This window comes from Rutidosis leptorrhynchoides, chromosome 3 (assembly GCF_046630445.1).
Source record: "Rutidosis leptorrhynchoides isolate AG116_Rl617_1_P2 chromosome 3, CSIRO_AGI_Rlap_v1, whole genome shotgun sequence".
NCBI lineage: Eukaryota > Viridiplantae > Streptophyta > Magnoliopsida > Asterales > Asteraceae > Rutidosis > Rutidosis leptorrhynchoides.
The window spans coordinates 231025146-231037427 of NC_092335.1; the positions used below are offsets into that span (position 1 = coordinate 231025146).

Sequence of the window (12282 nt, forward strand, 5' to 3'; positions counted from 1 at the left end):
AAAGGACGTTGCAACTTATGTTGGGAAGTGTTTGACTTGTTCGAAAGTTAAGGCCGAACATCAGAGACCTTTTGGGTTACTTCAACAGCCGGAAATCCCACAATGGAAGTGGGAAAGGATCACAATGGATTTCATTACTAAGCTGCCGAAGACGGTGAGCGGATACGATACTATTTGGGTTATTGTTGACCGCCTTACCAAATCTGCACACTTCCTAGCTATGAAGGAAACTGATACAATGGAAAGACTTGCTCAGTTATACATCAAAGAGGTTGTATCTCGTCATGGTGTACCTTTATCGATCATCTCAGATCGCAATCCCCGTTTTGCTTCTAGATTTTGGCGTTCTTTGCAAGAAGCCATGGGAACTCGTCTTGACATGAGTACTGCTTATCATCCTCAGACTGACGGGAAAAGTGAACGAACGATTCAGACCTTGGAGGACATGTTGCGTGCATGTGTCATTGATTTTGGAAAGGCCTGGGAAAGACATTTGCCACTCGTAGAATTCTCGTACAACAACAGTTATCACTCTAGCATTAATGCTGCACCTTTTGAAGCATTGTATGGCCGTAAGTTCCGATCTCCTATTTGTTGGGCCGAAGTAGGCGAAAAGCAAATCACCGGACCCGACGTAGTCCACGAAACCACAGAGAAGATTGCTCAGATTCAAGCTAGACTTAAGACTGCCCGTGATCGCCAAAAGAGTTATGCCGATCTTAAGCGTAAAGACTTTGAATTCAATGTTGGTGATCGTGTAATGTTAAAGGTTGCACCTTGGAAAGGTGTGATCCGTTTTGGAAAACGTGGAAAGTTGAACCCACGATACATTGGTCTTTTCAAGATCTTGGATCGTGTTGGACCAGTTGCATACCGTTTGGATCTACCAGCACAATTGAGCTCAGTTCATCCTACCTTCCATGTGTCAAACTTGAAGAAGTGTCTTGCTGCACCTGAACTTATCATACCACTTGAGGAGCTTACGATTGACGACAAACTCCACTTTGTGGAAGAACCAGTTGAGATTATGGATCGTGAGATCAAAACTTTGAAACGCAACAAGATTTCGATTGTACGAGTACGATGGAATGCCAAACGAGGACCTGAGTTTACTTGGGAGTGAGAGGATCAAATGATGCGGAAGTATCCTCACCTTTTCCCGACTCCTCCATCTACTTCAGCTTAAATTTCGGGACGAAATTTTCTTTAACAGGTGGGTAATGTAACGACCCTAGAATTTCCAACGTTTATTTATTAATAATAATTATTATTAATAATTATTATTATTAATACGTGTGATTAAATGAATGTACGTTATTACATTTACATGTTGCCATGATTGCCCGAACTTGACTTTTAAGTGCCCGAAACGTCTTTGTGACACCCGGAACTTGCACGAATAATATTTTTAGATATTATTTACATTCATGATTAAATTTATTAATCATTTTAATTAACTAAGGCTATTAGTTAGTTACTTGGGCTTTAATTGGTTTAACTTGTGATTTATTTGAACTTGGGCTTTGTTAGTGTAATGGACTCATGTTATTGGACTTCCAAGCCCACCCTACATTATTAATGGACCCTTTAGCCCACTCTTTCACTTGTAAGTATCAATTAGTTCATGAACTAGTTGGTTAAAGAAGACTTGGAATCTAGTTTCACACCTTCCCCTTGCATGCACCCTTAATACCCATCTTTTGTAAGCTTTTCATCCAAGTATCCAAAGAACAAACCTTCCCCCTCCCTTTTCCTGCTGAATGCCGAAACCATGGTGTCCATTTAGTGGTGTTTTGAATTTTTTTTACACTACATACTCACTTGTATTCATATTACTCTTTCATTTACACACACACACTCACTTTTCTCTCAAACTTTCTCTCATATTCTTCTACATTTTTGTAAGTAACAAGAACATTTTTCTCTTCTTCTTTCCTTTGTCTTAAAACTAAATACATACATGAATCATCATCATCATTTGTTGTTTGTTTACTTGTTAGTTTGTTTCATGAAATTGTTAGTTAATCTTACTTAGTTCCAAGAATCTAACTTCCTAGTCTTGATTCTTCATAATATCTTGTATTCATCAAGAACACAAGAACTAAACTTACTAGTTTATGTTCTACATATATTGTTTCAAAAGATATAAGTTCATTGTTGTTGAAATCATACTTGTAAGTCATGGAAGTAAACTTAAAGTTTACTTTACTTAAAGATCAACTTTGGTTGAATCTTTAAAGTATGAGCAACCCTTGAACTAATTACTTGTTTAATTAACTTGTTTCTTTATTTTATACACTTTAATTTCATGTAGTTAGTTTATATGGTCAAGTACTACAAGTTAGTCTTGATCTCATATCTCTTGAACAAATTAAGTTAACTTTGAAAGTTCAAGAACACACAAATAAGTTTTCCTTAAATATAACTTTGGATCTAGACTTTTGAGTCTTGGATCTTCAAGATCAAACTAAGAACTATGTTCTACTACTTATGATCTTGATTAGTTAGTTTACTTTCAAGTTTGTAACTTGTTATTAGCTTTAAAGTCCATGTATGTGTTAGATCTAAGACCTTGATGCAACTTTGGTTCATCAAACTTCATACAACTCTTAAGTGAGTTGTGCTTCATGTCTTAGACTTGCACATGGGTTATGATGGTCAAGACTTGGTTAAGATGATGTAGATACATCAATGAGTTGTACACTTGAAGCTATATGCATCAAGGATGAGAACCATGATGAACATCAAGCACCAAGACCACCGGAACCCTTTTAAACTCACTGTTCTGTCCAAAACCTACTGACCTGATGCTTCTGGAACATACCAGTAGACCTGGGCTATTCTAACCTTGATTTTTAGATAGATCTTTTCGAGTAGATAACTTTTCATATAGGACTCGTCTTAATCCGAGTTACGGTTTAGGATTTATGGCCCTCCGATCGTCACTATGTCCTTTAACGTTGTGCATAAATTTCTGACCTACTCGCACTTAGACCGTTACCACGGTCAAACCAAGACGAGTTTGCTTCTGTAAATTTTACCACACTTAAGGGACTCATAGACGGAGCCATGGCCACTGGTCTCACCTTAATTCAATAAGGGTAGAGGCCGTGGTGACTGACTGAAGTCAGACTTTGTTTTAAGCTACTTTCATAAACGAAACCTACTTTACGCCTTTTGTTTAATGATGAATGATGATGACCCTTAAGACCTTAATTACATACTTTTAAACCTATTAAGATGATTTACTGACTTAGTACTATTTGACTTAGGTTGAGGACTTCGGACCATTTACTTGCACACCTTTCCCGACTACTACTTTACCGCTACATATCATTGTGAGTTATAGCATTTCCTTTTTACTTTAACTTATTTTGGGAACTGAGAATACATGCGGATTTTATGTTTTACATACTAGGCATGAGTACTTAAACTTATATATGTGTGGGTTATACAACGGCATAAACATTCCCTTTAGCTCGGTAACGTTTAATCATTGGTTTTTGAACCGTGAACGCGAATCTTAGATATGGATCCATAGGGTTTGACATCCCCACTCGGGCTAGTCGCGCTAGCATTTAACGAGTGTTTAATACTTCGTAGACATACGCACTTGCCAAGTGTACTTTCAGGGGGTATAAACGTTAAGTTAGTTACCAAGTGCCCACGGTTAACATATACTTTATTATACTGTTTTGAAACGCTCTTTGTAGCACTGAAATCTCGTGGCCTACCTTACATACTGTTATACTTAAACTATAGCTCACCAACCTTTGTGTTGACGTTTTTAAGCATGTATTTCTCAGGTGCTTGAGGTTGCTTCCGCTGTGTACTAGTCGTGCTGTAGAACCCGCTGCTTAGAGTTGTTATCGCATGACTACTTATCTTGCATTCAAACTTATTTACCTTTGAAACTATGTTATGTAACGACCTTTGGGGTCACGTACACTTATTTATTTGCTTCTACTTAGTGAAGCATGCTTTTGAAATGTAAAACATTTGATGTCGGTTATGACATTACCTTTTTATCGTGAATGCAACTTCTTTAATTACAGCATATAGTACTTAACCTTGTAATGATCCTGTTGTTGATGATTCGTACACGATGGTTTTGTACGGGACATCACATAGAACCAATCGATCTCCTTTTTTAGATCGTCTTTGACGAGCCATCAAAACTTTTTAAAGAACTTCATGTTGTAACCGTCCGGGTTCGGGGCTTTCGAGTCTCTGCAAACGTTTATAGCATCCCAAATTTCACTTTTTCGGAAAGGAGCTCTGAGAATTGTAGCCTCTGTTTGTGTGATGGTTTTGAAATTAAGATTTTGAAAACCATTTACTATCGAAGAGTCAGGCTGCTGCTCGAACTGTTTTTAAAAAAATTATAGACTTCGCTCTTGATTGTAACTGGGTTTTCTTGCCAACTCTATTGATGTGAAGATCACGAATATTAAATTTGTTGATTCGGCATCTGATATAGGAATGAAAAATTTTATAGTTTTCATCCCCGTCGGTCGCCCATTTTGTACGAGATTTTTGCCTAACATATGCGCTTTTTCTTTTTTCTTTTTTGAGCAGCATATTTCTCACTTTTAACCACTTCTCGTCTTCTTGAGCTGTTAATTAAGAAATTTGATTATGCTTTCGCCTCCACTTCACGTGTTGTTTTCATTGATTTTTTCGATGTCATTGTCAAGTGTGCCATATTGATATCTACTCCAGGATCATAATTCCTCTTTGACGTTTTTTAATTTATTCTTGAAAATGCAATTGCATTGAGACCCAAAAATTTGTTTATTCCATGCCTCCACAATGATAGATTTTACCTCTTTATTTACTATCCAAACATCGAAAATCTTAAAGGGTTTTAGACCATAATCAACATTATTGTCCCGGAGAAGGATAATGCATTGATCCAAATGTTTGTGATCCATAGATATGGTAGTAACATCACCCCAAGTCTAAAGAAAATGTTCGGAGACTAAGAATCGATCAAGTTTACTTAGTTTCACTTTATCGTCACTTATCCTCGTAAATTTTTTGCCTACGAAGGTGACATCTATCAGCTCCATTGTAAAATATCAAACGAACAGAGCTTGAGCTTAAGATATTAGACTCGAACCGAGCCAAGCATGAACCGAGCTTTTTAAATTTAAACGAGCTCAAGCTCAAGTTGGCTCAAATACACTCCATGCCCTATTTAGGATCCACGGTACGTTTGAATGGGCAGCATGAGTCAACAAAAAGTTGACCACCCTGTGCTCTTCACGTGCTCATATAATCAACTTATCATGTGACTTCTCTCAGTCTCCTCTTCTTTCCCCCCAATCATAACCCCTCTCTCTCCACCTGTATTTCCTTTTCACTTCACACATATACATACACAACCCCTGAATCTATACATTAGGGTTTTAATCCCCATCACACACTGTTTTCTTCACAATTTTTATGTAAAATAAACCTCACAAATGGGCTGTTTTCAGTCCAAAACTGCCAATGTTCAATCCCCTGATCAAGTCCCTGAATCCAAACCAGATCCAGGTACTTCTGAATCCTTTTTCACACACTACACCTTTGCTATGAGTTTATTAATTTTTGAATCTTTTTTTTTTTTAGATTTTAATATAAAGTTAAGTACTTTATGCAACATTATTATTGTACTTGCAAGAAAGATGTAATCTTTGTGTTTGATTTGGTATGCTATAAAGTGGGATGTGATTTTTTGAATCTTTTTTTAGATTTTAATGTTAACTTAAGTACTTTATGCAACATTATTATTGTACTTGCAAGAAAGATGTAATCTTTGTGTTTGATTTGGTATATTATGAAGTGGGGTGTATTTTTTTGATTTGATTTAGAATTTTTGTATGAATTATTGAAAAAATAGGTGATGGAGAACAAGGTGTTGTTCAACAAGATCAAGAACAAACAGTGCCTACATTTAAAGAATTTGAGCTAACTGAGCTTCGAGCTGCTACGAATGGGTTTAGTAGTGAGCTTATAGTTTCTGAAAGTGGAGAGAAAGCTCCAAATGTTGTGTATAGAGGAAAACTTAAAAGCAACAAAGTTGTTGCGATTAAACGGTTCTCGAAGCTGTCTTGGCCCGACCCGCAACAATTTGTGGTATGTATGATGTTCTCACTGTTTGAATTATCATTCACAAATGTCGATTGTGTGTGTATTAGGCTATAGTATAGTACATTTGTTTATGAGTTTATCATGTCAAAGAGTGAAAGCTGTTTTAGGAAAGGGGTATGATGAGTTTTTTGTATGTTACTTTTTTTGATTGAAAGAAAAAGTGTATTAATCAAGTTAGATCTACTTAGAAAGTTGCTACTTTAAGGAATTTTGGTAGCTTTATGTAGGGACAAGACTTTTCAACAAAATTTGTTACAGTTGAATGTAAATCAAATCAAAGCTTTATTTAATTAAAGTCAAAATTTTGTTCCTTAAAAACTGCATTTTGCTTGTAACTGAAAGTATTATTTGTTAAGAAATGTAGGCTAACAAACATTGATCTCAAAGTTACAGTTGTCGTTTTCAGTAAAATCGTGTGATGCTTCGGATCTTTACTTAGGTGAATTGGTTTGAAATTTACCGAAGAAGTTGCTAATTCAAGATATCTTGAGCTTTTGAAAAATTATACTGATTGAAAGCCACCTCTCACCCACTCCATGGGTCCGTCTAAAAAATATATCAAGAATCGATTTTTCAACTTTTTTCCTTGTACTTTTATGTGTCTCTTCATTTGGAGAAATTGCCCGTTTTTACCCCTTAGTAATTAATAATCTTGCCCTGGCTAGTTTCGTGCTATCTTTTTAACTTTTTGTAGAGTTAGAACATATTGTACTAAAGAATTTAATAGAAAATGAATTTGTTTGTAAAGCTTGAACTCACAAAAATTACCAGCTATAATTGGTGAAAGAAGTAAAATTTTCATAAAATTCTTAAGCAAAAGCAGGACTCACTTTATGTGTTTGAATATAAAGTATATATTGACATTGCAGATCCTTCTATCCAGTTTACTATATGCTTATTTGCTTAAATAAGTATACTTATTTGATTTCAACATCTGTTTTAGTGTGCTATGTGATTGTCTGAATAATTCTACTTTTTCAATTAACATTTTTTTACAGGCAGAAGCTGCTGGAGTTGGTAAGCTTCGACATAATAGATTGGTGAATTTAATTGGCTGTTGTGCAGAAGGAGACGAGCGCCTTTTAGTGGCTGAGTACATGCCCAACGATACTCTCTCAAAGCATCTTTTTCACTGTATGGATTACAACTCATCCTTTCGTTTTTACTGCTAAAAACTATTTTTGACTTGATTCATCCTCTAGACCATTCCGCTTATATCATACAGATCTGCATCAGGGTTGTATAACTCGGTAAAACTCGGCGAGTACTCGCCGAGTTCTCGGTTTCAAGATCGGTCGGAGTACTCGGGTTCAATTAATCAGTCAAACTCGGTTAAACTAGACCAAAACTCGGTTAAATTAATCAGTCAAACTAGACCAAAACTCGGGATTACTCGGTAATCTTTCAAAGGTAGGACAAAATCAGTCAAAGTCAAACTTGGTCAACATCCGAGTACTCCCTAAAAAGTGACGACCGAGTACTCCCCGAGTCGTGAGTTCTTCAACCTTGGTCTGCATTCATATGCAAATTGTATGCAACAAGATATATCTTCATACTTTTAAATGAGTTACATTCGTAATCAATCCTCTTTCATGTTCTTTTATACAGTTTAGGATGATTTGAGTCACTTGTTATGTTGATACTTTATACTTTATGCTGTTTTATTATAAGTTATGACCGATGGTATAGGGGATAAACAGCCTTTGCCATGGGAAATGCGTGTTAGAGTTGCGTACCATATCGCACAAGCACTTGAGCATTGCAATGCTGAAAATCGAAAAATTTATCATGATTTAAATGCGTATCGGGTTCTCTTTGATGAGGTTCGTTTTCGATAACATCTCTATACCTTCAGTAAATTTTCCTTGAAGTTGTGTCGTTAATTCAAAAGTGTTAGGTAGCATGTTCAACGTAGCAAAACTTGCTACTTGGGGGATACTCGGTCAAGAATTTGGAGGGAATAATCAGCAAATGGGGCATAATTGGACTGAACATTCTATAAAATTTAAATAATTGATTTCAAAATTATGTTTTCAAGTATAGATGATAACCATAAACATCAACATAATTGTGTGGAAACGTAAACTTAATTGTTCATCTGCTCAAAAACTCTAAAATTCTAGTTTAAATTCATATTAAAACGTTGACCAATTTTGACTTCGACTGATTTTGATCAGCTTGATCTGACTTTGACCAAAAAATCTTATTTTGACCCATTAACCGACCTTGATCCATTAATTAATCGAATTTTGGAAAATCGGATTGTCCTGTTTTAAATAAGGATTAAGCGGGAGTAATTAGGGATTTATACAACAGTGAGCATATTGTAATGATGCCAAATCTACAAAATAGTATTGTCTTTCTATGAAAGATTGTTATCTTATATAGCTAAAGCTTCACCTTATTTATACACAATTTAAATTTAATTTGTGTTGGTTTTGGTGTATCAGGATGGTGATCCACGTTTATCTAGTTTCGGTTTAATGAAAAACAGTCGAGACGGGAAGAGCTATAGCACTAATCTTGCATATACTCCTCCCGAGTTTTTGCGGACAGGTATACCTTGTACAAATTTGGAATATTTTATAATGGGCTATACAGTATACACGCTTTCCTGTGAAAGACGGCTTCAGTTTACATACATAACATACTTGTATGTGTCTGAATCAAACCATTACTTTACATAAAATCATTTTCTTCATACTTTCGTCGATTCAAACTTGAAGTTTTATAAAGGTGTTCTAAGCCCTTTCGTCTATTAATTCTACATGTATAATAACGATCTGTGAAAATGGCATTTGTTTCTATCGATTTCAGGAAGGGTTATACCTGAGAGTGTAGTTTACAGTTACGGAACCGTCCTGCTCGACCTTTTGAGTGGAAAACATATTCCTCCAAGCCATGTAACACATCTATAATTTTATACAAATTCATAGTTGAATAATATGTTTACTATTATCACTTGTTCGTATTCCTGCTGAAACAATATTGTTGGCCGATTGTCTTCAGGCGTTGGATTTGATACGCGGTAAAAATGTTTTGTTACTGATGGACTCATCATTAGAAGGACAATATGCAGATGAAGACGCAACCGTGATGGTGGAACTCGCTTCAAAGTGTCTTCAATACGAGGGTAGAGATCGTCCTGATGTCAAATCACTTCTTACAGCTGTCGCACCCCTTCAAAAGCAAAAAGATGTACGCTCATTTCTCTTTTATTTATATAGAAAGCCACTTTTTTTAGATACTTTCGGTGGAGGCAACTTGGTCATATGCAACTCGGCGAGTACTCGGTCAAACTTAGTCAAACTCGGTCAAAACCGGTCAAACTCGCTCAAATTCGGTCAAACTCGGTCAAAACCGGTCAACTCGGCCAAAACTTAGAAAATTGGTCAAAACTCAGCAAAAACTCGGAAAATAGATCAAAACTCAGCCAGAATCACTCAAAGTCAAACTTGGTCAACATCCGCGTGCTCCCCGAATAGCAATTTTCGGAACCTTGCTTTCGGTGGAGTTGTTAGTATCGGCCCACTTACTTGAAAAAGGATCGGTCCTTGAGTTCATTTCAAGTCCAGTTTTCAGATGCGAATGAGAATTGGTCAATTATGTTTTTGCTAGTAAGCGAAGTGGGATGAACGTGCCAAACGGTTAAAAAAAACGAGATCCCGATTTGAACCATTACCGAACCCATTCATCTTGTTGTGTATGTATATGAGCATATGGCTCTTATTGAATCTGTTTTTGAGTGTGTAGGTTGCATCGCATGTGTTAATGGGTCTGACAAAAACTCCAGTTGTAGTTCCAACCGTACTTTCACCTCTTGGCAAGGCATGTGCGCGAATGGATCTTACTGCGGTACATGACATCTTACAAAAAACAGGATATAGAGATGAAGAGGGGGCTGAAAATGAGGTACACATAATTAAAATTGGCGATATTAGTGTTTTTTTTTTTTTTTTTTTTTTTATGCTTTATAAAGATTTGACATTTGACTTTGCCTTAAATCATACTTACTTTTGTATGTTATTTGCTTGTTTTTAAAGCTATCGTTTCAAGAATGGACCCAGCAAGTGCAAGATATGCTAAATACGAAGAAGTTTGGAGATATTGCGTTTAGGGACAAAGACTTCAATGGTGCAGTTGAATACTATTCAAAGGTATATATATTCTTTATTACTAGTCGATTATTGTATTGTTATAACTTGTAGTTTATTAATTATATTGAATAATGTTTTAGGAGGTGTTGTGCATTAAAATTGCACTTTTGGTGAGTGTTGCAAAACTCGGTGAATACTCGTTTCTTGCAACTCGGAGTACTCGGTCAAACTCGGTCAAATTCGGTCAAACTCTGCCAAAACTCAGAATCTCAGAAATTAGTCAAAATTGAAATTCGGTCAAAGTCAAAACTTGGTCAACATCCTAGTAGTCCCTAAAAATTCCCGACAGAGTACTCCCCGATTAGCGATTTTGCAACCTTGCTTATGGTGACATACTGTTTGACCCCATTAAAGACTTCTTTTTTTTTAACCCGATACTCCCTCCGTCCCATAATAAGTGTCCTGTTTTGACTTTTCAAAGTCTTTATATCTCAACTTTGACTTTAAATATATTTGTTTGTGTTATATAATATTTGATGAAAACGGCTCAAAATTGCCACAACTAGCTACAATAGTGTTGTAACTTCCCTGAACTATATGTTTACCGAAACATGTATTTTAAAATGCAGTTGGTTTCCATGATGTCTGTACCTTCGGGTACTATCTTTGTGAGGCGGGCCCTATCTTACTTGATGATCGGACAACCAGAACTCGCGCTTAGGGATGCAATGCAAGCTCAAGTATGTTTGCCTGAGTGGCCGACCGCTTTTTACATGCAGGCTTTAGCTTTATCGAAGCTTGGAATGGAAACCGATGCTCAAGATATGCTTAACGACGGGTCGTCTTTCGAGGCAAAAAGGCAAAACAGCTGGCGTAATATGTGATTAAGGTTTGGTTTGAAATAGGTAATGTGTTATTTGGAATAACTACTACTTTATCTTTATGTTGTAGACTATAGTTTTCGATATGTATAAATTATTACTTCTACAATGCCGGAAAAACTAGTATTTGAGTTGATGTCATTTATGTCATTTGCTTTTATCTTTTGTTGGAAGATGTTCAACTGTTTTGAGGTTGATTATGTGTTCCAAGAACCTTGGAACTTTGAATCTAGAATCTAAATTGTGAACCCCTCCCTTGGTGTTAGGTGTGTTAGAAAATTGAAGCTGGTCTTGATCTTCAAAAGTGACAACAGTTTTCTTAGATTCATTTTCAATAATGTTAACAGAATTAGTATCCTTAACCATCGAAGCAAAAGTTTTTTCATGATATACAGGAATCGTATTAAACTTCCAGTAAGCATTCTCACCCATCTTTAGAAGGAAAGGTCTGACATTCCTTCTTTTTTCCCCACGTTGAAATCTCGACACCGAAAAGAAGAGTTTGTAATTGCCAACCTATATAGAAGATAGGGTTGTTGCCAGTCTGTCTTGATTCCAAACATCAATGAATTGAACAAACCTAAATCTCTTACCTTTCTTTGCACGTTTAGACCATTTTTAACCGTGACTGTGACGTTACAGGCAGTTTTGACACTTTTTGGCTAAAAAGTGCAATCTGACTGTGATTTGGCAATGTCAGTTTCTGACATTTTATAACTGTGTGTGTCAGTTTTTTGTTTTAAATATTGGGTAGGGTGATGTGGTAAAATCTGATTGGAAATAGAGTGAGAAAAATAAATTAATTATAAAAAATATATATTAATTAAAATTGGAAAATCATTGATTGGTTAAAAAGCAAACTGACGAACTTTTTTTTTTCGTTGAGGGTTCGACTGGCGCCCAAAACTGATGCTCGGTTAGGGTCCGTCAGTTTTCATCAGTTAAGTTCATGTCATCTGACAGATGGGGGGACTGACGCTGGGATAGAATTGGTCTTATAAGCAATATAAGAGTCAACAACTATACCATAAGGTTCACAAACTCACCGTAAATCATTGACATCCACATCTGCAGGGATATTATTAACATAAACGATGTTATGACCTTCTCTGGCGCAAATTTCGATGGTCTGGAAGTACTTGCAGAGAGTTTACGATTAACATGAA

At 36.1% G+C, this 12282-nt stretch overlaps 1 protein-coding gene across 1 annotated transcript; it reads left to right on the forward strand.

The window, feature by feature from the left end:
• Nucleotides 1-5330: 5330 nt before the first annotated feature.
• LOC139897272 (serine/threonine-protein kinase BSK2-like) lies at nt 5331-11263 on the forward strand. The gene is made up of 10 exons (XM_071879965.1): nt 5331-5541; nt 5888-6123; nt 7137-7272; nt 7828-7961; nt 8589-8694; nt 8956-9041; nt 9148-9336; nt 9892-10050; nt 10182-10295; nt 10865-11263. Exons 1-10 carry the CDS (start codon nt 5469-5471, stop codon nt 11117-11119), a joined length of 1488 nt encoding a protein of 495 aa, XP_071736066.1. The 5' UTR covers nt 5331-5468; the 3' UTR covers nt 11120-11263.
• Nucleotides 11264-12282: the final 1019 nt, after the last annotated feature.

What these genes read in the sequence shown, in the direction of transcription:
- LOC139897272 (XM_071879965.1), top strand. Translation starts at nt 5,469, where the DNA reads ATGGGCTGTTTTCAGTCCAAAACTGCCAATGTTCAATCCCCTGATCAA. An exon ending in TCCCGAGTTTTTGCGGACAG is followed by an intron (nt 8,695 to 8,955) that starts GTATACCTTGTA and finishes TATCGATTTCAG; the next exon opens with GAAGGGTTATACCTGAGAGT. An exon ending in CCCTTCAAAAGCAAAAAGAT is followed by an intron (nt 9,337 to 9,891) that starts GTACGCTCATTT and finishes TTGAGTGTGTAG; the next exon opens with GTTGCATCGCATGTGTTAAT.